The 26,844-nt window shown below is 49.2% G+C and overlaps 1 protein-coding gene across 1 annotated transcript; it reads left to right on the top strand.

The window, feature by feature from the left end:
* PEX26 (peroxisomal biogenesis factor 26) lies at window positions 1–26,844 on the top strand (the record flags this gene model as incomplete). The annotated part of the gene is made up of 6 exons (XM_066588850.1): window positions 1–196; window positions 1,612–1,843; window positions 4,399–4,539; window positions 11,457–11,767; window positions 24,884–25,030; window positions 26,803–26,844. Coding segments are annotated over exons 2-6 (844 nt in total), but the record flags the coding sequence as incomplete, so codon positions are not given.

Below are 26,844 nucleotides of genomic sequence, written 5' to 3'. Positions count from 1 at the left end.
TTAGGGACCGCTCACCACGGCCCCTGATGACATCTGCAGGCTGTCGGCTAGCTTTGGTAGCCAGAAGCAAAGAGATCTCAAATTCGCCAGGCCCTCCTTGGTTTCTATGCATGCATCGACCATTTTGCTGGCCGGCGGAAGCCGAGGAAAGATCCTTGCAGGAAGAGATCGTTGGAGGACATCACTGAGACCTTAGGTAAGTAGTTGGATCTCACCTCACAGATCCTATGGCCTCGTGTGGTCCAGAATGTTAAGGCAGCAAAAATGCAGTCCTAATCTCTCACTCACAACCTGAAGGTTCAGGTAGCCTGCTCAAGGTTAACTCAGCCTTCCATCCATCCAATGTCGGTAAAATGAGTACCCAGCTTGCTGGGGGTAAATAGATCGCTGTGGAGGGCAATGGCAAACCACCCCACAAAAACAGTCTGCCAAGAAAGCGGCACAATGTGATGTAATCCAGTCAGCCATGACTCGGTGCTTGCACCAGGGGACTTTACCTTTACCTTCATCTCACTTCACTTATCCGTGGGCGGATGAAACGTTAACTTTTTAAACATTTTTTTAACTTTCACTTGATCGCCATTATCTGGTAAATAATGGCAATCATATGACCGAGGAGCACACACTGTGGTCCCCAGTGATAGCTCCAGACTGTCAGCTACCTCTAGTAGCCAATAGCAAGGCACTGTAACACTCCCAAACCCCGCAGCTTTATTCTACAGGACCAACGTGTTTTCACAACCTTGTAGAATGAAGTCCAGACACCTAGGATGTGAAAACACATATGGGTGGTCACTAATGGGATAAGACTAGAGCAGAAAAAATTACCAGCCGCACATATAATAAACCACAGTTATGGTAGGACCTTTTAACCCTTTGCAATCCAATTTTGGATTCAGGGTTTCCTAGGGGGCTGTCTCTTTCTGCCATTATACAATGGCACCATCTGCTGGCTAGAGCCAGTACTGCAGTATGTGACATGCTGGAGAGGCCCCCGACAACAAAGCGGCTAGTAATATACAGTAAGAATGCCCTGCCAGACGTCTTCTGATATCGGAGCTGTACAGCCTTCAACCAGAATGTCTTCAGACGTCAGACAGTGGATTGGAAAGAGTTAAATGATCCAGCAGCCACCTGGAATCGAACGTCATCCGCAGTGTTTTGAGAAATGAAAAGTCGTGGCAGCATCCATGGATGTGAACAATTTACAAGAAGTGCTTTATTCCCCCATAGCATAAACAGATAAAGGCGATGTTTCGGCCCCCAATTGGACCTTTGTCAGGGGAATAAGACTACTGACCGTGACGTCACTAGAGAGAGCTATATGCTGAACAAGCAGGGGGCGCTGAAGATGTAAGAATGGGATGTCATCTTTTAAAGCATCATGGTTCTAAAAATGCTCTCCATAATCGAACTTAGTTGCTTGGGAGTCACGGTAAAGTTTCTCGCAATGCAGCTGCACTTCGAAAAAAGTTACAAGCCACTTTCTAAGTATTGTAAAAAAATTACACCAAATGTTGCTGTTATTTGCACTGTACTGTTACCACTGAGACTTATTACCAAAATGCGTTATTTATGGTGTATAGTAACCGAGCTATTTTCCTTTTGTAGGTCCAAGCCAGTGCCGGCATCACCTGACCATGGCGGTGACCGAGAACGTGTCTAGCTGTTCCCTCAGCGCCATGTGGGACTGCTCACACTTGTCACTTTCAGGGACACCACCAGCGCTGTCCTTACTGAACACAGCTACCGACGTGCTGCTGCTAGACAGGAACTTTGCAGGAGCCCTGGAGCTGTGTGAAAGAGGACTGCAGATCGTCATCACTGAACCAGGGGACAGAAAGTGAGCGTCACCTGCATCATCACCCAATACACTGACCAAAGGGGGCACTAATGTGTTTGTGTACATAGGAGGCAGTAATATAGTACTTATATTCTTGTAGATGAGGGGGGCACTATTACAGGAGCTATGTTCTTGCACATGGGGGAGGGGGGGGCACTATTACAGGAGCTATGTTCTTGCACATGGGGGAGGGGGGGCACTATTACAGGAGCTATGTTCTTGTACATGGGGGAGGGGGGGGGCACTATTACAGGATCTATGTTCTTGTACATGGGGGAGGGGGGGGCACTATTACAGGAGCTATGTTCTTGTACATGGGGGAGGGGGGGGAACTATTACAGGAGCTATGTTCTTGTACATGGGGGAGGGGGGGGGAACTATTACAGGAGCTATGTTCTTGTACATGGGGGAGGGGGGGAACTATTACAGGAGCTATGTTCTTGTACATGGGGGAGGGGGGGGAACTATTACAGGAGCTATGTTCTTGTACATGGGGGAGAGGGGGGGAACTATTACAGGAGCTATGTTCTTGTACATGGGGGAGAGGGGGGGAACTATTACAGGAGCTATGTTCTTGTACATGGGGGAGAGGGGGGGAACTATTACAGGAGCTATGTTCTTGTACATGGGGGAGAGGGGGGGAACTATTACAGGAGCTATGTTCTTGTACATGGGGGAGAGGGGGGGAACTATTACAGGAGCTATGTTCTTGTACATGGGGGAGAGGGGGGGAACTATTACAGGAGCTATGTTCTTGTACATGGGGGAGAGGGGGGGAACTATTACAGGAGCTATGTTCTTGTACATGGGGGAGAGGGGGGGAACTATTACAGGAGCTATGTTCTTGTACATGGGGGAGAGGGGGGGAACTATTACAGGAGCTATGTTCTTGTACATGGGGGAGAGGGGGGGAACTATTACAGGAGCTATGTTCTTGTACATGGGGGAGAGGGGGGGAACTATTACAGGAGCTATGTTCTTGTACATGGGGGAGGGGGGCACTATTACAGGAGCTATGTTCTTGTACATGGGGGAGGGGGGGGCGCTATTACAGGAGCTATGTTCTTGTACATGGAGTGGGGGGGGGGGGAAGGCACTATTACAGGAGCTTTGTTCTTGTACATGGGGTGGGGAAGGCACTATTACAGGAGCTTTGTTCTTTTACATGGGGTGGGGGGGGAGGCACTATTGCAGGAGCTTTGTTCTTGTACATGGGGGGGAAGGCACTATTACAGGAGCTTTGTTCTTGTACATGGGGTGGGGAAGGCACTATTACAGGAGTCTTGTTCTTGTACATGGGTTGGGGGGGGAGGCACTATTGCAGGAGCTTTGTTCTTGTACATGGGGGGGGGGGGAGGCACTATTGCAGGAGCTTTGTTCTTGTACATGGGGTGGGGAAGGCACTATTACAGGAGTCTTGTTCTTGTACATGGGTTGGGGGGGGGAGGCACTATTGCAGGAGCTTTGTTCTTGTACATGGGGGGGGGGGAGGCACTATTGCAGGAGCTTTGTTCTTGTACATGGGGGAGGGGGGGCACTATTGCAGGAGCTTTGTTCTTGTACATGGGGGAGGGGGGCACTATTGCAGGAGCTTTGTTCTTGTACATGGGGTGGGGGGGGGGAAGGCACTATTGCAGGAGCTTTGTTCTTGTACATGGGGTGGGGGGGGGAGGCACTATTACAGGAGCTTTGTTCTTGTACATAGGGTGGGGGGGCACTATTACAGGAGTCTTGTTCTTGTACATGGGGTGGGGGGGAAGGCACTATTACAGGAGTTTTGTTCTTGTACATGGGTTGGGAGGGGGAGGCACTATTACAGGAGTTTTATTCTTGTACAAGGGGAGGGGTGTGGGTATTGGAGCCAGAGCCCTGCATGTAGAAACTACTTTTTGCAGCTCGCACACATTTCCCTGTAGGGAATGGTAACATATATTCTGTTGCGAAGTCCTTGTAGTAGACACCTGCCCTCTGGGAGTCGCTGCTGTCTGCCAGTTTCTGTAAAGGCTATGTGTGATTTATTAGGTGTTTTACACCTTCTGCTGTGTCACAGGAGGTCCTTGTAGGATCATCAATAATGCATAACTTAAAGAGTGAGAACAAGCACGACGAGGATCTCAGTGTTGATATTCCTGTCATGTGATGTCCTCCTGTAATGGTTTGCGTAATAATTGGGCTGGAAAAGGAGAATTAGCGTTGTGGAAGAAGATATAAAGTTTTGTACGCAGCGCCATCGCCAGCTCTTGCTTGAGAAGGCAAGAGCAGTTAACAGGCACATCTTAATGGATAGTGAATCCCCTGCTGTTCAGCACGATTAGGTCTGGAGTGTTTTCCGTGTAGACAAAAAATATTCCCTCTTAGTGACAGCAAGCATAGATTTTGGCATTGCAAAGGAATCGAAATAGAAAATATGTAAGAAAGTTGTAGAACTCTTCTATTTGTTGGCGATGAAGTTTCTTTGACCATAAAACCTATAAAAGTCTTTTCATAGAAGTGAGAACAATTTCACTAGGAGTCACTTTTTCTATAATCGGGTCCGTCGTCTTTTGCGCCCCCAGGAATGATCTGATGAAAGCGTCTCTTGCGGTGATAGCGATCCAGGCTCTGGCTGAAATGGAGAGATGGCGGGAGGTCTTGCCGTGGCTGCTGCAGTACTACCGGAGCCCACAGGAGGTGCCACACAATATCATGGAGATGTGGTAATGTCCCTGGACAGAATCCTTCAATGGTGACCAAATACATAATACTGATGTCCACTCATTACTATCATCACGTGTCTATGTATAGAAGGAATCTACAGTGCAGGCACTTTGTAAATACATTAGATCAGTACTGACATGATTGTCAGCGGAAACAGTCAGCATGCATGTCAGGAGACTGGGGGGACTTCCCATCCCTTAACCTGCTCCCTTTTATTAAATACACGTGACTACTTCTTGTTGCATAAACTTCTTTATTGAAAACAGAACATCCATTTTGTTTAATGCTGGCAAAAGCTATGTGAGAAGGCCACAGCTTTATTTATTTATTATTCTAACCTTAACTTATCTTTTTCTCTTCCCATGCCTATCAACTATTTATTAACTGCTAACGCTCAAATTCTTTCAAGGCGTGAGAAAGCCCATTATGGCCTGTAGACGCCCTCAATTCCCCAGCTGGCATGGAAATTCCCCTATTAACGCCACAAAGGAATGCAGCCTACCTACGCTGCACTCCGCCCCCCACATGCCAGCGACAAAGCCGCCTCGACCCCATCCTGCAGCCCTGATAAGAAAGTGTCCATACCTATGTCACTTAAATGAACACCATCCTTCCTCCACATCCCTGGCACCTTCTTCTCCAACTCCCAGTGCCTAATAGCTATCCCACCTATTGACCTAACAAATTTTGAAATCTTAAAATTAACGGTCTTCCTGACCCTATCAATAGCTTCCACGTCCCTCGCATCCTTCCAAACTCTTCTTGCGACTATGTCAGACCATACCAGAATGGTCTGCTCAAAAAACTTTCTGAATCGCAGCATGTCTTCTTTCATGAGCGTCACCAACTCCGTGACTTTTACTCTCCCCAAGTCATTCCCACCTGCGTGAATGACTAGAATCACCTTTCCTTGGGACCACCTGCTGACGCACAAAATCTCATGGAGCAGCCTGGCCCATTGCAGTCCTCTTATACCATGCCATTTTACCTGGACCTCTTTCAGGCCCAGGTTCCTGCCAATAGGCCTGGTCCCCGCTCTTTTTTTCAGCCCAGTGTATAAAAGAATGTCCCACCACCCATATAGTCCATTCCGAACCTGCAAAGCAAACACAATAACGGAACACCAAAGGTTAAAATCATCACCCCACTATTATAAAACTCGCAAGTCAGGTCGGACGTACGACTTGTACGCCTCCGACCTCCAGCGTCCGACCCGCTTCACTTCTTCTACTCTCAGGCCACATGCAAATGCCGACGTGGCTGCGCCAATCCTAAAAGAATGCGTGCCAAACTCACTGGGTTCGAAACCTAGATTTCGCAAGCATGCGCGCATGACCGCCCCGAACTGGAACTTTGTTAGCGGGGCCCCGGAAGCATGCACCAGCAGTTGTCCCTTACCGTTGTGACGCGCCAAAAACTTTCTTGGCAACGAAACTGGGCATGACGCTGACCCTAGTGCGGCTATGCGTAGCCACTCGCCTGCGCCATACACATCCGTCTTAGACTTTTGAATCCGTAATTTTATATCGGCTTCACCGCACAACACGTCCGCAAAAAGCAACCCCCCCCCCCCCCCCCCCCAGCTTCCTTCTGCTGGGGGCTACTAATTCGCCCAGTCTCAGCGCCGTGAAAAATGCTAGCGAAAACGCGACTCTGAAAAGCAGCACCTCTCCTTCGTCTTTACACACCCACTCCAAAACTCTCAGCATCGCGTTGAGCAACTCAAAAGTTATCGGCCGCCTGTCGTCTCTTGACGAATTCTCTTTCTTCCAACCTTTTATGATCTGTCCGAAGACAAATTCCTTTGTCACGTCGCGTTGACCGTGCATGCGCAACAAAATGCGATTGCTGATAAGTGCTTGCGCGCCGCATCTGCCGACGCGCCCCGTCGCCGCATTCCTGCTAATATGTCCAACGTCACTGCTCTTGCCCGCTCTCCTACGGGGAAATGCCCCCCCGCGGCTTCCAGCCATGCTTTCCATATTGCGTTATAACGTTTCCACGTAGATTCCGCAACCGAATTGCGAATCAGAGTTATAAGCTCCTTTCTATTATCTCCCATAAGAACGACGGGCAACATACCCCTTCGATATCCGCTGTCGGGTGAAGTTCCCTGAATCTCTCCATCTGGAAACGAGAAAGAGCGTCGGCCGTATTATTATTTGTTCCGGGTACATGTCTTGCCTTCAGCTTGATGCTATTTTGTAAACATCTCAAAACCAAATGGCGTACCACTGCCAAAACCAATGGAGATCTGGATGACTGTTTACTCACTGCTGTCACTACTGCCTGGTTATCCGACCAGAAGCAGATGTTCTTATTTTCCAAAACCGAACCCCAGATCTCCACGGCCACCATCAATGGGAAAATTTCCAAAAGCGTTATATTTTTAACCCATCGTCTCTCGACCCACTCTTTGGGCCATGCTGCACTGCACCAACTATCTTCCAAAATTACCTGGAAACCGCACGCACCTGATGCGTCCGCAAACAGTCCAAGTTTCTCGTTTGCAACCTCCGTCGCCTGACAAATCACCTGTCCGTTGAATGCCCGGAGGAATACTTGCCATACGTGCAAGTCCTCCCGCATGCCCTTTGTCACTCTGACAAAGTGGTGCTGTTCCCTTACTCCTGCCGTTGCCAATGACAGCCGCCTCGCAAAAGGGCGGCCCATTGGAATGACCCGGCATGCGAAGTTTAACAGGCCTAGGAGTACTTGCAGCTGGTGCAGTGTAACCTTCTTAGATCCGCCAACCAGCTTTACTTCCTGACGTAGTCGCGCTACTTTCTCTTCAGGTAACCGAAAAACCATCGCCTCCGTATCAATCTCTATATCTAAGAACGTTAGGCGTGTGACCGGACCGACCGTCTTTCCGCGCGACAACGGCACTCCCGCTTTTTCCATCAAACCTTGAAAGGAAGACAGTAGAAAACCGCATACCTCCGAGTCTGATGGCCCGACGAAAAGGAAATCGTCCAGATACTGTAAAACCGATCGCATGCCTGTCTCGTATCGAAACATCCAGTCTAGGAACGAACTGAAGACTTTGAAGTAGTAGCACGAGATGGAGCATCCCATCGGCAAGCACATGTCCACGAAATAAAGGCCCTCCAAGCGGCAGCCCAATAGGTGGAAACAATCTGAATGCACCGGCAGCAGCCGGAAAGCTGACTCGACGTCGGCCTTTGCCAATAGCGCGCCGCTTCCTGCCTCCCGGACTAGGCAGACCACCCTATCGAACGAAGTGTACGATACGGCTGTCTGTTCTTTTGAGATACCGTCGTTTACAGAATCGCCCGCCGGGTAGGATAAGTGATGGATAAGCTGGAACTTGCCCGATTCCTTCTTTGGTACCAGGCCCAAAGGTGAAACTCGCAAGTTCTCGAATGGCGGCTCCTGGAACGGCCCCGCCATCCGACCCAACTCCACCTCCTTCAGCAACTTCTCCATCACTAACTCCTTGTTCTCGTATGCCGATTTTTAGATTGCGGCTAAGCGTTAACGCAGAACTTGGATTATGCGGAGTTACGAAACCCGAAGCGAAACCTACTTTAAGCAGGTTTGCTTCCCGTCTCCTGTGATACTTGTCTAACCAATCCTCCAGGAACTGGGCGTTCACTGGCATTGCCCCCAGGCACGGGTGTGCCCGAAGGCGCATTTTGTTTGTCTCCGGAAGCAACGTACCGCTGCGTGCGAACCGCCGCAGAAGGAACATTCATGCCGGAATTTGCAAGCGGCAAGAAACCGGCAGTGTCCTTCGTTAAAGGCCCAACAGGACCCTGAGGGCTTGTGCGCCACGGGTGCCTGTTGCCCATTTCCGGCTCCCGTGGTGTTGGTCTGAAAAAACGGCTTCGCCGGCTTTTGTGCCAGAATAAGCTGGATCCAGGCATCAGTTGCCTTCGTCGCCCAGCTCGCCTCCTTTATACCCGAAATGCGACGACGAAAATCTTTGTCATAACGCCACCAAGCTGCACCACCGTGCAGCTTGTAAGCGCTATGAATCGTATTGATGTATACCAGCAACTCCGGACCCTTGAACGGCTGCTGCTGGCACATCACGTGAGCCAGGGTCAACATGGCTTGCAACCAATTACTAAACGTCTTTGCTATTCTAGGCTTTTTGTCGACTCCCCGTTCCGAAAAACGCTCCTTGTCAACTGCCACGTGCTCCACCGATAGGAGCGACCAAATGTCAACATATACTCCATTTTTTATTTTCTCCATTGTATCATCCGCGAGGCCCATCCCCAGGGGGGCCACGCCACAAAAAAGTGAATCCAAAAACCGTAAGCCACCTCTCACCGACTCTTCGCTTTTCCCGCCCGCCACCTCTGGCGAGTACCCGGGAGCGTGAGCCACGTTACCAACGACGGGCAAGTCTCGTCTCCTCAGATAACCATGGGACACCCTTTGTCCTTTTTCTATCTCAAAATCATTCACCAGCACTCTCAGCGCTACCATAAAGTTACTCATATTACCGGGTGACGAGTCACCCCACACTTTATCACATGAAAACTCACCCTCCAATTCGTCCTCCGGCCTTGCCGAGGGAAATGACGGGTCGCTCGGTCTAAATTGGGTCCGTGATGGGCTCGCCACCGCGTGTCGTACCATGTCCCTATTGGGAGAGACACCACGGGGTATCATGCTATAGCCATGTGAGGCTCTGGTGGCCGCGACCGGTTCGCTCTGCCTGTTGGTGCGGACGGCCCGCCTCTCGTCTGTGGAGGAAGCCGGTGAATAAGGTAAAGTGTGCCGCGTAGCCCAAGCCGAAGACCCTTGGCCGCTACACCTATTGCTCCTTTGCACTGCTTCCGATCTCTGGCGCCCCTTGCCAACGGGGGACGCCTCGCGGCCTGCGCAAAACTCCCCTGACGACGAACTGCCCTGCCTTGCCTCGCTGCGCCGTCCCCTGCCCGCTACGTTAAACTCTCCTTGCCTATGACCTAATCCTCTAATTATTCCGCTACAGGCCCCATGACTACCGGGCACGTAGCTTCCCCCTTCCCCCCCCTTATACCCCCCCTGGTTGTTCTGTTTCTTCTGCCTTGCCCCGTAAGCCCTCTGCCGGCTTGTAGTGGCCTCATCCAGCCTCATTGGAGTGCCCCTCACTTTAGCACATGAGCCCCGGGGCGATATAGAAGCCGAGCTAGCTGCGTCCTCCCTCTTTCCCACCCCCCCCCCCCCCCGGTCCCCTCTGTTTTCCCGCCGTGGGCCAATACCTGCTAGCTACCCCCCCCCCCTTGCATTCTCGCTCCTTTGCCCCCTACTACGGTTGCTGCTGCCGCCCGCGCTGCTGAGGGACTCGCTCGCGCAGCTATCGCTCGTCTCCCGACGCTCGCGAGTCCCGGCGTCGGAACTCATTCCGGCCCGCAGATCCCTCCGCCGGCGCGGCGCGAGGGTCTGACTCTAACGGACGCTGGACAGCCGTGGGGCAACCCCTTCCCGCGCTGGACTTACCCTTCCTGGAAACCGCCGCTCTACTCCTGGTAGATCCTGGATTTTCTTCCACGATCACTCCGGCGCTTCTTCCGGTCGCGCCCTGACTGCTTCCCGCCGTTGTGCGCTGCGACCGCGCTCCACCGCCGCCGCTTGCTCTCACCAGTCTCGGGCTCTCATTCTGGCCCCCCTTCTTCGTGGCTGGGCTCGGGCTCAGCCTGGTAGGGGGGATTCTTCTCCTCTGTGGTTTTCCGCGGGGCTCGCTGCTCTCGGCCTGAACCAGAGGATCCCTTCCTGCCCCGGCTTCACCCGACGGCGTTGCTCCAATTTCGGCGGCCATCCGCATCAGCCATTCCGGTCCCTGGCTGGCAACCGCTTCTTTGATCTGTTGCATGAGCTGATCCATCGCTGATTCCTCCTCGCTGAACTCGGCACGTCTTCTCTCTTCTTTACTCCATGTAGAATGGCCGGTCCTCCTCCTCCTCCTTGCTCCTCTTCCTTTTCTAGCTCCTCCTACCTACTCTGGTCGCTACCTACTCTTCCTGTCTTAACCTCCGCCCCCCAGTCCCTTGCTCCCTCGCTACTTGCTTTGGAGCGATCTAGACACACGTCTTTAATGTAGGGGCATAGCTTTACCTATGAGATGATTTTACAGCCACTGATGATAAGATGAAGCTTTGCAGAATGCAAATTGCCCAATCAGGTTTTGTGCTAACAATAACAAGCAGGGAATCCTGGGGGATTACATCTCTGAAACTGCAGAATACTGAGTGCAGCTCTGGAGTATAAGGCCTCATGCTCATGGCCGTGTCGGATGCTGCCTGCAAAATATTGCAGTGTAATCAACACACACCCACCCTCCTAGAGACCCCATACTCGCCTCTCCAAAACCGCTGCAAGTGTCCCGTCCAAGGACTCGGCCCACATGCACAGCGCATGACGCACCAGTGCTGGGCGGTGACGTGTTTTCCCGCTATACTTTTAGTGTGCTCACAATCGAAGTATTGTGGAACGGACAGCTTCCATTGACTGCAATGGAAGCCATCCGCACGGTTTTCCGCACAATATAGAACATGCTGCGATTCTCCCCCGCGAGCAGAAAAACACACTTGATTTCCACTCATGGACAGGGGAGAGTCCCTTAACATAGCATGTCTATGGGCGGCTATTGCTCCGAAATCCGGAGCGGATGTCTGGCTACGGATTCCGCAGCAATAATCTGTCCGTGAGCATTGGCCCTAATACAGGATGTAATTCAGGATCAGTACAGGATAAGTAATGTATGTACACAGTGACTCCACCAGCAGAATAGTGAGTGTAGCTCTGGAGTATAATACAGGATCTAACTCAGGATCAATACTGGATAAGTAATGCATGTACACAGTGACTCCAGCAGAATAGTGAGTGCAGCTCTGGAGGATATTTCAGGATCAGTACAAGATCCGTTATGTATTTTACCCTCCTTCTGTTTCTGCAGCCTCCTCCTATATAGCAGGGTGAAACAGCCTCATGTGGTGGTGGAGCTAAGCAGAGATTGGCTCAGAGGTCACGTCAACCACCCTTCACCTCAGTATAAGCGAGTGGCAGAGCTGCACCTCCTAAACATTCTCCTCCCTCTTGGTCACTTGTCAGAGGCAGAGGAGTTGGCCAAGGATTATCGAGTGCGTAACAAAGAGCAACAGGAAGTGGTGCTAACCGCTGTGAGAGAGGAGAAGCAGCGCCTACAACAGGAGGAGGCCAAAGTGGAAAGAGAGCGACAGCAGCAGGTGCAGTCAGTCAGTCTGTCAGGTATGATCTTGTCATTCTGGGGCAGCTGATGGAAGGAGATTGGGGTCCAGTGTGTGTGAATAAATGCATGTGCCTGACCACTGTTCCATACAGTTCACAGCCCACTGCGGCCATGCTGATAGACAGCCCTATCACAGAGGGGACTTAAAATAAAATTAATTTTTATTAAGAAATATATTAAAATCAAGCACACTAGGGCACAACAAATAACACAAATACACGTAAGTCGTTAGGTGGACGATACGACTGATTATTTTAGGACACACATTAAACAATCATTGGAGATATGTATCAAGTGATCACTATGATGGGTCTCATGTAATGTATCTGTCTCTGCATGGACCCAAAGGTGATTGACGTGGTAACTTGACACTGTGACCCTTAAATTAGATCCACTTGAAATCTTGTCCAGAAGAAGGGAAGTGGTTATATGATTAAACAGTGGATCGTTGTGGATCTATATGGGAAGGGTTCTGTCTCCATCAGCTGGTCAGCTTCTGATTAATTTGTGGTGTTCTTATTACCTAGACACCATCAGAAGTACTGAGTTGTATAGCTGTTTGGTAATTTTACAGTGTCAATAGTGCTTAATTCTAGTTCTTCGAGCCTTTTGATATAGGGATCGAAGTGCTAGACTCCAATTAACAAAGTTGTTGAGATATAGCACCGTATCCAATGTCAAATCTCAACTCTTCGAGCCTATTGATAATATAGGGGTCGAAGTGTTAAACTCCAAAATTTCCTTGGGGGCTGTTAGACTCAACGTGTTTCACCACTATATTAGGTGGATCATCAGGAGTGTTACAGAGCTTTAATGTCGCTTATTAGGAGTATACGTGAGTAAGCTTAGTAATGCAAGAGAGTAATTTTTTTCAGAGTCTAAATAGACAGAATACCAAGAAGATGAGTGTCCTAAGGACAGGAACAACTGCACTTACAGATATGGTTGAAAATGACCACAATGAGTCAAAGAGAATGTATTGGAGGGATGGAAGACTGCCTATGAGCTGGACATTGGTTTTCTCCAGCAGGTTTCGGGGTATTTTGTAGCTTCCAAATTGTATAGTGTGCACACATCATCGACCAGATCAGACACAAGCTATCAGTCTCCTATCCAAAATGGCTCTCTGGGCAGAAACACCCAGACGGCCCCTTTTATTGTAAAGCATAACACCTGCCCTTTAATGGGCGTGCAACAGATTACATCAGTAACATATAGAATTCTCATTTGTCGGATCAAATAGAATCCCCCCTCCTTCCTGCCCACCTTCTCTCAACTCCAATGTATAAGCAAGCCTTTGTCTTACGTACTTTCAGTTTTGAGCACATGTTTGTATCTCTTTGTTGTGAGCTGGATTATGGAGAAGTTTCTGTGTGGGGGATGGGAAAGGACTGGGGAAACACTCAGTATTGAATACAAGCAATAACATAGAATACTGTGATTTAACTCTTTCCTTATGCAGCAGAGTTCCACATTAGGCTGAAGTCCCAAAACGCACATAATCCGTCTAGTTTAATACAAATCGATAGACATTTTACACTGACTAATTATCATGTCTATCACACCTATTGTTCTCACAGGTCGTACTCTTATATCAGATGCAACTGGAGAGCTGATTTCTTTCCGTTTTCAAATCTAGAGTCCTACAGCCTTCGCCAAGCCTCACTCGGGTGGTCAATCTGGAGGGGGCCTGACTAATTGTCGGACTGGTCAGATGGTAAGACTCTTAGCCCTAATCTATAACAGGAGGGCCCCAAGGTAGAGGTGACCATTAGGGGTTATTCTAAGTATATGGAGTCGATACTCCCAAAAAGCACCTGTTTGTTTTACAGGAAGCTTACGCCAAGCAAACCTAATTACAGTTCACTTGATGCAGCTGATTGCTAACCTGGTTGGCGCTTGGGCGCTTTGCCAGGATCTACAGCAGAATAGTGCAGAGCAATGCAGCTATACCCATATTAATTGGGATATAGATAGAGGTAATGCTCCAGAGTAGCACCTGTCTGTTTTAGAGGAAGCTCCGTTGAATATCACTGAGCTATCTAGTTTGCAGCTTCGTCCCTATAGTATACCCAGAGGTTCCCCCTTGATTCGTATATAATCTAAGTAAAAGATGGATAGATGGAAAACAAAAAAGATGGTGTCCGTAGCCCAGATGGTAGGCTAGGGAATGAAGCCTTGTCCAGTATTGACCTGCTTATATACCCAAGTCACCTCCTACAAGGGGGTTGGTTTATATTAGTTCACCAATCATAGTGCGGTACGCCCATCTGTCATCTAGCCATGTGTAACAAACATGTTCATCTGTTCCTCATTAATCCAAAAGTGATATAGTCATCTCACATCCTGATTTAATGTGTCCGATATAGATCTCTAAATCCTTATACTAAGTTCACGATTGTACGTATCGGCTCATAGTAGCGGGAGAGGGTGGAGGCAGGACTTCGCACGTCAGCCGGTGGGGGGGCCGAGTTATAGCGCATTATCGTGACGCGATGCTTCACTGCGTCATTCCTCACGCCCAGTATTTGGGCCAATCAGAATGGTAGGGTGGAGCTAGAGCGCACCACATTGGAATGTAAACGGGCGTTAGTGCGTCGTGACGTAATTATGTTACGTCATGACAATTCCTGCGTTACGTCTAGTGGAACGCATAGGGGGCCAGTCAAGATGGTGGGGCTAGAGCGCGCCACATTGGGATGTGATGTGATCGGGCGTTAGTACGTCGTGACGTCATTCCATTACGTCATGACGTTCTTGCGTTACGTATAGTGGAACGCATAGAAGACTATGGCTCCATCACGTGGGATCATGACGTGACTGCGTTACATCTATTGGGGCGTGTAGGAAGTCATGAATGATGCGTCTTCGTGGTATAGAAGCTCCCTATTGCCGATAAAGAAAGAGGCGGTGTCTATTTACATAATCCCTTCCCCTTAATACAATGTTAGAGGGAAGTGGATGAATGGAATTGTGTCGCAGATCAGTTGTTAACAGTACCATCTATTTATGGTTCTTGTAGCTAGAGGTGGAACTATATGAAAAAAATAATAGATTATCGGGGGATGATATGACGAATAAGATTACTAAAAAGACAAAACATGGTTGTTAATCATAGTTGGTTACAGTTGATTCCCATTCGTAAAGTAGTAATTGATTCAAAGGATTATGGCACATCACGAGTGTAACCAAAAGGTTTTATGTATGAGGTAAGTACTCGATTTTGATATGTTAATGATGATAAATATAACTTAGGGTGAGATAATTTGATGCTGCGATGATCGACATCCCTAAAGGTTGTGAGATTCAACTGATACAGGCACAAGAATGGCGGTACATATTATAATCGATCATGCAGATGTAACTTAGATCATCACTTGTGATCAGAAGTATTTGTTTCTCATTGCACACGGAGGCCATAGGTCAAATATCGAAAAAAAATCGAAAAAGCTGATATAGGGCCCTAGTCTGAGGTGAAGGCTGTGTCTCAATTATTCATCAGAGAAAACAATTAAAGGATAATAATTCGTTGAGGCCTGTTGGTTGAGTGGTCTCACATCGGAATATCCAACCGGCCTCTTTTTGGAGGAGTAAGTTGTCAACGTCCCCCCTTATGCCGTCTGATTTAATCAATTCTACTCCTTGGAATTTTAAGTAGTCTGCGTTTCCGCCGTATTGGTCCCAATACATGCCTTGATACCGAGGTCGCCTCTTTTCTCCCAATATTTCCGATGTGGCCGAGGATTCTACGCCGTAGTTGTTGACGGGTCTTTCCTATATACTGTTTATTGCAGTTGCATGTAATAAGGTAGACCACATTTGTTGATAAACAATTTATAAAATCACGTATTTCGTATTTTTTCCCGGTTGCTGTGGATTCAAATGAACTTCCCTTTCTTATATATCTGCATGCCATGCAATTTGAGCATGCGAAGGTCCCTACGGGTATGGATCGCGCTCTAGCCCCACCATCTTGACTGGCCCCCTATGCGTTCCACTAGACGTAACGCAGGAACGTCATGACGTAACATAATTACGTCACGACGCACTAACGCCCGTTTACATTCCAATGTGGTGCACTCTAGCTCCACCCTACCATTCTGATTGGCCCAAATACTGGGCGTGAGGATGACTCGGGGAAGCATGACGAGGATTGGCCGTGACGACTCGCGTCACGATAATGCGCTATTACTCCGCCCCCACACCGTCTGACGCGCGAAGTCCTGCCTCCACCCTCTCCCGCTGCTATGAGCTGATACGTACAATCGTGAACTTAGTATAAGGATTTAGAGATCTATATCGGACACATTAAAGGGGTTGTCCCGCGCCGAAACGTTTTTGTTTTTTTTCAATAGCCCCACCGTTCGGCGCGAGACAAACCCGATGCATGTGTAGAAAAAAAAACAATGGATAGCACTTACCCGAATCCCCGCGCTCCGGTGACTTCTTACCTACCTTGTGAAGATGGCCGCCGGGATCTTCACCCTCGGTGGACCGCAGGTCTTCTGTGCGGTCCATTGCCGATTCCAGCCTTCTGATTGGCTGGAATCGGCACACGTGACGGGGCGGAGCTACGAGGAGCAGCTCTCCAGCACGAGCAGCCCCATTCAACACGGAGAAGACCGGACTGCGCAAGCGCGTCTAATCGGGCGATTAGACGCTGAAAATTAGATGGCACCATGGAGACGGGGACGCCAACAACGGAACAGGTAAGTGAATAACTTCTGTATGGCTCATAATTAATGCACAATGTACATTACAAAGTGCATTAATATGGCCATACAGAAGTGTATACCCCAACTTTGTTTCGCGGGACAACCCCTTTAAATCAGGATGTGAGATGACTATATCGTAACGCAAGAACGTCATGACGTAATGGAATGACGTCACGACGTACTAACGCCCGATCACATCACATCCCAATGTGGCGCGCTCTAGCCCCACCATCTTGACTGGCCCCCTATGCGTTCCACTAGACGTAACGCAGGAATTGTCATGACGTAACATAATTACGTCACGACGCACTAACGCCCGTTTACATTCCAATGTGGTGCGCTCTAGCTCCACCCTACCATTCTGATTGGCCCAAATACTGGGCGTGAGGAATGACGCAGTGAAGCATCGCGTCACGATAATGCGCTATAACTCGGCCCCCCCACCGGCTGACGTGCGAAGTCCTGCCTCCACCCTCTCCCGCTACTATGAGCCGATACGTACAATCGTGAACTTAGTATAAGGATTTAGAGATCTATATCGGACACATTAAGTCAGGATGTGAGATGACTATATCACTTTTGGATTAATGAGGAACAGATGAACATGTTTGTTACACATGGCTAGATGACAGATGGGCGTACCGCACTATGATTGGTGAACTAATATAAACCAACCCCCTTGTAGGAGGTGACTTGGGTATATAAGCAGGTCAATACTGGACAAGGCTTCATTCCCTAGCCTACCATCTGGGCTACGGACACCATCTTTTTTGTTTTCCATCTATCCATCTTTTACTTAGATTATATACGAATCAAGGGGGAACCTCTGGGTATACTATAGGGACGAAGCTGCAAACTAGATAGCTCAGTGATATTCAACGGAGCTTCCTCTAAAACAGACAGGTGCTACTCTGGAGCATTACCTCTATCTATATCCCAATTAATATGGGTATAGCTGCATTGCTCTGCACTATTCTGCTGTAGATCCTGGCAAAGCGCCCAAGCGCCAACCAGGTTAGCAATCAGCTGCATCAAGTGAACTGTAATTAGGTTTGCTTGGCGTAAGCTTCCTGTAAAACAAACAGGTGCTTTTTGGGAGTATCGACTCCATATACTTAGAATAACCCCTAATGGTCACCTCTACCTTGGGGCCCTCCTGTTATAGATTAGGGCTAAGAGTCTTACCATCTGACCAGTCCGACAATTAGTCAGGCCCCCTCCAGATTGACCACCCGAGTGAGGCTTGGCGAAGGCTGTAGGACTCTAGATTTGAAAACGGAAAGAAATCAGCTCTCCAGTTGCATCTGATATAAGAGTACGACCTGTGAGAACAATAGGTGTGATAGACATGATAATTAGTCAGTGTAAAATGTCTATCGATTTGTATTAAACTAGACGGATTATGTGCGTTTTGGGACTTCAGCCTAATGTGGAACTCTGCTGCATAAGGAAAGAGTTAAATCACAGTATTCTATGTTATTGCTTGTATTCAATACTGAGTGTTTCCCCAGTCCTTTCCCATCCCCCACACAGAAACTTCTCCATAATCCAGCTCACAACAAAGAGATACAAACATGTGCTCAAAACTGAAAGTACGTAAGACAAAGGCTTGCTTATACATTGGAGTTGAGAGAAGGTGGGCAGGAAGGAGGGGGGATTCTATTTGATCCGACAAATGAGAATTCTATATGTTACTGATGTAATCTGTTGCACGCCCATTAAAGGGCAGGTGTTATGCTTTACAATAAAAGGGGCCGTCTGGGTGTTTCTGCCCAGAGAGCCATTTTGGATAGGAGACTGATAGCTTGTGTCTGATCTGGTCGATGATGTGTGCACACTATACAATTTGGAAGCTACAAAATACCCCGAAACCTGCTGGAGAAAACCAATGTCCAGCTCATAGGCAGTCTTCCATCCCTCCAATACATTCTCTTTGACTCATTGTGGTCATTTTCAACCATATCTGTAAGTGCAGTTGTTCCTGTCCTTAGGACACATCATCTTGGTATTCTGTCTATTTAGACTCTGAAAAAAATTACTCTCTTGCATTACTAAGCTTACTCACGTATACTCCTAATAAGCGACATTAAAGCTCTGTAACACTCCTGATGATCCACCTAATATAGTGGTGAAACACGTTGAGTCTAACAGCCCCCAAGGAAATTTTGGAGTTTAACACTTCGACCCCTATATTATCAATAGGCTCGAAGAGTTGAGATTTGACATTGGATACGGTGCTAGATCTCAACAACTTTGTTAATTGGAGTCTAGCACTTCGATCCCTATATCAAAAGGCTCGAAGAACTAGAATTAAGCACTATTGACACTGTAAAATTACCAAACAGCTATACAACTCAGTACTTCTGATGGTGTCTAGGTAATAAGAACACCACAAATTAATCAGAAGCTGACCAGCTGATGGAGACAGAACCCTTCCCATATAGATCCACAACGATCCACTGTTTAATCATATAACCACTTCCCTTCTTCTGGACAAGATTTCAAGTGGATCTAATTTAAGGGTCACAGTGTCAAGTTACCACGTCAATCACCTTTGGGTCCATGCAGAGACAGATACATTACGTGAGACCCATCATAGTGATCACTTGATACATATCTCCAATGATTGTTTAATGTGTGTCCTAAAATAATCAGTCGTATCGTCCACCTAACGACCTGCACTAGTGTGCCTGATTTTAATATATTTCTTAATAAAAATGTATTCTTTTATTCTAAGTCCCCTCTGTGATAGGGCTTTAATATATACTTTTGGAGACTTTTTCGACTGCCCCTTCTGTGAATTTATGCTGATAGACAGGTTGCAAATGGTCAGAAGTTATAATAATAATAATAATAATCTTTATTTGTATAGCGCCAACTTATTCCGCAGCGCTTTCAGGCATGGATAAATGCAAAACAATACAACAATTACAATATAAGGTACATTGGGTTAGACACAAATGGGTTGAGGGTGGTACAGGAGGTGCAGGGGGTGGGGAACACAGGCAATAGGAAATTTTATGTACAGATCATTTATCAGAAGGCAAACAGGGTGGAGCACCATAGGGAGGGGCGAGGGACTAGGTCAGGAGATTTGGTATGCTTCCCTGAAGAGGTGCGTTTTTAAGGCACGTCTGAAATTTCGTGCATCGGGAATTGTCCGGATGCCTTGGGGTAGAGCATTCCAGAGGATGGGTGCTGCTCTAGTGAAGTCCTGTAGGCGAGCATGTGAGGTTCGTATTACAGGGGTGTTTAGTCTAAGTGTGTTAGCCGATCGGAGTGAGCGGGCTGGGTGGTGTACTGACAGTAGGGAGGCGATGTATGGTGGCGCAGCGCCATGCAGAGCTTTGTGAGTGAGGTAGAGGAGTTTAAATTTAGTTCTGCAGTGGATGGGCAGCCAATGCAGCGACTGGCATAATGCAGAGGCGTCTGAATAACGACTGGATAGAAAAATGAGTCTAGCTGCTACATTTAGTATGGATTGGAGCGGAGCAAGTCTAGTGCGGGGGAGGCCAATGAGTAGCGAGTTGCAGTAGTCAAGCCGGGAGTGGATGAGTGCAACCACGAGCGTCTTTAGCGTGTCCGTGGTTAGGAACGGACGTATTTTAGCAATATTTCTGAGGTGCATGTGGCATGTTTGGGCCAGAGATTGGATATGGGGGGCAAAGGAGAGGTCAGAGTCCAGTGTGACCCCAAGGCATCGGGCATGCCGTCGGGGGGTTATGATGGTGCCAGACACTGGAATGGAGATGTTGAGGGGGAGGTCGGTTAGAAGGTGGAAAGACAAGGGGGTCAGTTTTAGAGAGGTTTAGTTTGAGAAAAAGGGAGGACATAGTGTTAGAGACAGCGGACAGACAGTCGGTGATATTTTGGAGGAATGGTCCAGAGATCTCACGAGAGGAGGTGTACAGTTGGGTGTCGTCAGCATAGAGATGGTATTGGAGGCCGAATCTGTGGATGGTTTGTCCAATTGGGGCAGTATAGATAGAGAAAAGAAGGGGACCAAGGACCGAGCCCTGGGGTACCCCGACAGCGAGAGGAAGTGGAGCAGAGATAGAACCAGCAAAGGAAACACTGAAAGAGCGGTCAGAGAGGTAGGAGGAGAACCAGGAGAGAGCAGTATCCTTTAGACCAATAGAGTGGAGCATAGTGAGAAGGAGATTATGGTCGACAGTGTCAAATGCAGCAGACAGGTCAAGGAGGATTAGTAGAGAGTAATCACCTCTCGACTTTGCAGTCATCAGGTCATTTGTTACTTTTGTAAGGGCAGTTTCGGTCGAGTGTAGAGAGAAACTCAGCTCCCGCCCCCTCTCTGCCTCCTCTCCACCCCTCTGCACTATTTGCAATGGGGAGAGGTGGAACGGGGGCGGGGCTAATTCCCGGAATTTAGCCCCGCCCCCGTTCCGCCTCCTCTCATTGCAAATAGTGCAGAGGGGCGGAGAGGAGGCAGAGAGGGGGCGGGAACTCAGTTCCTGCTCCTGGGCTCTTCCAGCCTCCCCCCCTGCACATGAGGACAACGTATATCGGCTCGGCGTAAAACCCGAGCCAATATACGTTCGTGTGAATGCAGCCTTACAAAAACAAACTGTGTCCAGCAACACTAAGATGAGACAGGGAGAAAACTATTTGGTGGAGGTGATGAGGAAAATACATATAGTACAAATAGAGTCAATTCAATTTATGTGAAGCAATGGGACATACCATTGCGCACAGATTATGACAAATTTAAAGGTATCACAGCAGATTCAGTGGAGGGAAGGCGGAGTAATCAAATTCAGATGGAGTGGAGCAATGGATGAGTGAAACATACCATTGCGCAGAGTTGAAACAAGCTTCTTGCTTGTTGTCATTGAATGCCAACATTGTTGTTCATGTTCAGAGACTTAAAGGGGTTGTCCCGCGCCGAAACGGGTTTTTTTTTTTTCAATAGCCCCCCCCCCCCCCCCCCCCGTTCGGTGCGAGACAAACCCGATGCAGGGGTTAAAAATAAAAACCGGACAGTGCTTACCTGAATCCCCGCGCTCCGGTGACTTCTTACTTACCTGGTGAAGATGGCCGCCGGGATCTTCTCCCTCGGTGGACCGCAGCTCTTCTGTGCGGTCCATTGCCGATTCCAGCCTCCTGATTGGCTGGAATCGGCACGTGACGGGGCGGAGCTACGAGGAGCCACTCTCCGGCACGAGCGGCCCCATTGAGAAAAGCAGAAGACCGGACTGCGCAAGCGCGTCTAATCGGGCGATTAGACGCTGAAGATTAGACGGCACCATGGAGACGAGGACGCTAGCAATGGAACAGGTAAGTGAATAACTTCTGTTTGGCTCATATTTAATGCACAATGTACATTACAAAGTGCATTAATATGGCCATACAGAAGTGTATAGACCCACTTGCTTTCGCGGGACAACCCCTTTAAATCCTTCCTAACCCTCTCAGCTCACACATCAGAAGCACAAATCTCCCTCCTGTCCTTTCAGTTTGCTACAATGTATCAGTCTGGAGTCCACAAAGTATTGACTAATGTGGATATAATTGTTGTCAACCCTCTTCTGTGAGAAGTATGAGGTCTGTACAAGAAGAATATGCACATTTGTAGTGGCCCAGTACACCATCCTGGTCCCCTCCATAAATATCATACATGTTAATCTTATGTTGATGCACTGTGCAAGCCTGTCTTGTCATTCCCAGTATGTATGTTGCACAGCTGCAGCACTAGAGAGGTTAAAGGAGATGTCTCGAGGAAGCAGTGAATTTTTTTTTTTTGCCCAGTCCCCCTAATTAAACATACATTACTAATTACCCCTGTAAATTACTTTCCTAGCTGGTTTCTACTTACCGTTCCAGCGTTTCAGCAACTTATAAAACTTTTTCCCAAGATGGCCGCCAGCTCTTTTCGCATCGCTTGCTGTAGCCCGACGTGCGCGCTCCCGAGACGCTACCAGCTGTGTCTCCATGGCAACCAGACGCCCCGCAGCCGCCGACCGGACCCCTGGAGTGAACACGGCCGACCTGTCACCCACCGCCAGGCAGAAGGTAACCGGCGCAGCCCCCCCCCCCCCCCCATCACAGCGGCAGCCCCCCAGGCCTAGCGCTAGTTCCCCCATCACAGCGGCAGCCCCCCCCCGGCGCAGCGGCAGCCCCCCGGGCCTAGCGCTAGTTCCCCCATCACAGCGGCAGCCCCCCCGGCCTAGCGCTAGTTCCCCCATCACAGCGGCAGCCCCCCCGGCCTAGCGCTAGTTCCCCCGGCCCAGCGGCAGCCCCCCCCGGCCCAGCGGCAGCCCCCCCCGGCCCAGCGGCAGCCCCCCCCGGCCCAGCGCTAGTTCCCCCATCACAGCGGCAGCCCCCCCCGGCCCAGCGACAGCCCCCCCCGGCCCAGCGACAGCCCCCCCCCGGCCCAGCGACAGCCCCCCCCGACCCAGCGACAGCCCCCCCGGCCTAGCGCTAGTTCCCCCGGTGCAGCGGCAGCCCCCCCGGCCTAGCGCTAGTTCCCCCATCACAGCGGCAGCCCCCCCCGGCCCAGCGGCAGCCCCCCCCGGCCCAGCGACAGCCCCCCCCGGCCCAGCGACAGCCCCCCCCGACCCAGCGACAGCCCCCCCGGCCTAGCGCTAGTTCCCCCGGTGCAGCGGCAGCCCCCCCGGCCTAGCGCTAGTTCCCCCATCACAGCGGCAGCCCCCCCCGGCCCAGCGGCAGCCCCCCCCGGCCCAGCGGCAGCCCCCCCGGCCTAGCGCTAGTTCCCCCATCACAGCGGCAGCCCCCCCGGCCTAGCGCTAGTTCCCCCGCCGCAGCGACAGCCCCCCCGGCCCAGCGCTAGTTCCCCCGGCGCAGCGACAGCCCCCCCGGCCCATCACTTACCAGGACAGCTGGACGGCGGGACAGCTGGGCGGCTTGACAGCTGGGCGGCTTCTCCGGACAGCTCGGCAGCTCTGCACCTTCCTCTAACAGAGGAAGGTACAGAATGGCCGCTCCAGCGCGCTCCCGAGCAGTGACAGCTCGTCTGCGCATGCGCAGAAGAGCTGTAGCGGGGAGCACACTGAAGCGGCTCGTGCTGAATGGAGAAGACCGGACTGCGCAAGCGCGTCTAAAAAAGCAAGCTGCCGGCGAATTTAGACGGAACCATGGAGACGAGGACGCTAGCAACGGAGCAGGTAAGTGGAATAACTTCTGTATGGCTCATATTTAATGCACGATGTATATTACAAAGTGCATTAATATGGCCATACGGAAGTGTATAACCCCACTTTGTTTCGCGAGACCACCCCTTTAATGTCTGCTAAAATCAAAGCCTGCATGTAAATGTATAAAGTTATGTCATGTAGTGTGAAAGAGGGTATAAATAGGAGTGATTGAGAGCGGGAAAGGAGTCCATGTCTTCAGGAGTGTTGCTGTTTAGGAGGTCCAGGTACATGGGGACACCTTTAGTCCTCATGTACTGGAGTATTGAAGAGGAGGAGAGATTTCTCGTCTAGCTTGTGTTCTGGATATGAATGGAGTGAGGCCCCCAAAAGTGAGAGAGCAATTGTAAGTAACTACTTCTTCTCAAGGCCAATGCAAATGTACTAATAAGTCCTCAAGTTTTCCTATGTGGTCGTCCAGAGCCAGGATCACCGTGTAGAGGTACACCCTTTACTTGTCACACCCATGCATCTCCAAGGCTGGGTGGAGGTACTTCAATCTAACTTCTGTCAGTGTCTGTGGAGTGACCCTACCCATTGCCTCCTCTGAAGTATTCCCCACCAGGAGCAGTTCCTGGCAGATAACATAGACTGCAGGACGGGTGTCATCCTGAGTTTCCTCCCTGACCTCAAGTTTTGTGCCTTGCCTGCACTGTAAAGATTTAGAGAAAGATTAAAGAAGTAAACTGCCTGGTATAATCTGTTAAAATTTTTAAGTAAAGTTTAAACTGGGCTCTAACCGTTCCTATGGACCTGTGGTACTCAAAAACTGTCTGAAACTGCATTTAGTTCTCCGTTGAGGGTCATACTGGTGTGTGGAGGAATGGTGGCATCACCCGTGACAACTACAGTCACGGGTGTATTGACATTCCCTATCCTAGGGGTTGCTTGCAGTGATACTCTGTCCTTGGCTGCGTGTGTTCCCTCCAGGAAAGAGTTTGGTAAGTGCCGCCATGACAAGCCATCACTTTACCCTCCCAGCTCCCCACATATGTCAGGTGTCTCCCTATGGGATGCTGCACATTCACTGACAGCAAGTAGAGATCTACAGTATGCAACGTAATAGATTTTGATGTAGTCTGGAGGCATCCTGGCTTAATGGCTGGGATATGGAGATTAGGTTTTACTGTAGCTCCTTGTCCATGATGATGTGGTGGATTTATTTCAGGTCTTTGAGTCGCTACGCGATTTCTGGATTTTCTGTGACTTTCCAACTGTTTTTGCGTTGCAGGAAATGTACGAGCGAGATACTTACAGGTTGCTCGGCTGATTTATGCTACCTTGACTGCTGCATTGACGTGGACTCGTAACATTCCCGTCCGACCGGCGCTGCTCGCTCTCCTGCTCCTGGCTGTCATTGTGCTGCGCATGGATCCAGGTAAGAGACTAATGCCAACAGGTGCATTATAGCGGATTACAGGACATTTCAGTCAGCAATGATCAGGATGTGGGGATAAAAAGTGATCTCCATGTGTGACAGAGTGTCTGCAAATCACATCGTGCTAATAAAAAGTGGCTGCTGACATCCAACTGGTTTTACATAGATGTAGACAAGTCACAGAAGGTGATCAAAAACCTATTGTAAATTATTAAAGGGATTGTCCCACTTAGCGCTGTCTGCTTCCCACAGCAAAATGGTTGCAAGTGGGACAGCCATTTTAATCGCTCACGCTGCACCCCTTTTTGTCTTCCAGTTGTTTCCCTCCCCCACTTTAAAAAAAAAATCATTTTCATTTTTCTGGTGACATGGCTTCATGACCCCTTGTGTTTTGCAGGATGAGTTGTGTTTTGCAAAGAGACCATTTAACATACCACATAAGATATTGGATTTAATTTTTTTTTTTTCCTTTAATGTGAAGACTGGAAAAAGGGAACAGAGCTAAACTTATATTATATATATATAATATATAATTATTTTTTTTTCTAATAATATGAAAAAAAATATTTGACCTAATTTGACTTTTTTTTTTGTCCTGATAAGGAACTTTATTTTTGCGATGGGTGGAATATTCATGTAGTAGAATACTATATTACAATATTGCATTCTATTATATTTTGACTGGTGCTCTATTAAGATGTGCCACAGGCACATAATAATGGGCAGGCAGTCTTTGCATCACTGGGAGCCATTAGATGCACTCGGCTGCCATGACATCCAGATGACACCTCGTTGTGAGAGGTCATTAAGGACTTTTCTATGCTGAGCGGGACATTTAAATGTCATTGTTAGAATTGATAGTGGTATTCAAAGGGCTAGCAGCTGCAATCAGTGTTCTCTTCAATCATGGCTGTTGTGGGTGGGTGTCAGCTCTCAAAGAGAGATGATACTTGGCTGTATATGGAGCAAACATAGTATTCCTTAAACCCGCTCCATACAATGGTATTCAATGTGCATTGTACATGCATAACGTTTGTTGGTAAGGGGTTAATGTAGGGATGCACTTTTTACAGCACAGCAGAGGGAAGAGCATGTAGTTAGTTGCAGCTCACATTTCCTTAACCTAAGACGCCATACTACTAGAGGGCTGGGTACAGCAGATTATTCCTGTGGAGGAGGCACAGAGGTGACATACCAGACATGACGTCAGCGGGAGCCAGCGGAGCAGTGCGCGGAAGCATATTTAGGATCTCAGCCGCAGTTCAGCAGCGCTGCTGATTAGAGCCACCTGATTGGCTCTTTGGCACCACGTGACTACACAGCGTGCACGTGGATTGCCTTCAGCAGCCGTGCACTACACACTACACTTAAGCAGCACGGGGTTAGGGTTTAGGGTTTCGGTTTCGGGATAGGGTTAGGTTTAGGTTTAGGTAACCCTAACCCAAAACCTAACCCTAAACCTAACCCCGTGCTGCTTAAGTGTATTGTGTAGCGCACGGCTGCTGAAGGTAATCCGCGTGCACGCTGTGTAGTCACGTGGTGCCGAAGAGCCAATCAGGTGGCTCTAATCAGCAGTGCTGCTGAACTGCGGCTGAAATCCTAAATATGCGCGCGGGAACACCAGGCTGGCACCAGCGCTACAAGAAGACCAGGAGAAGCCACTGGAAGGATATGTCAAGCGGCTGAAGAGAAGTAAAGAGAGCAGTTACCGAAGCAGCAGAAGGCCAGAGAGCGTGGCCACCATGGGAGAGGTCCTGATACTCATATTGCAGGTGACGCCATCGGAGCTGCAGAAGAGCTGCTGACAGAAGCGG

This window comes from Eleutherodactylus coqui, unplaced genomic scaffold (genome assembly GCF_035609145.1).
Source record: "Eleutherodactylus coqui strain aEleCoq1 unplaced genomic scaffold, aEleCoq1.hap1 HAP1_SCAFFOLD_527, whole genome shotgun sequence".
Classification (NCBI taxonomy): domain Eukaryota; kingdom Metazoa; phylum Chordata; class Amphibia; order Anura; family Eleutherodactylidae; genus Eleutherodactylus; species Eleutherodactylus coqui.
Note: the sequence above shows the minus strand (reverse complement) of the source record. Positions and strands in the feature narration are given on the sequence as shown.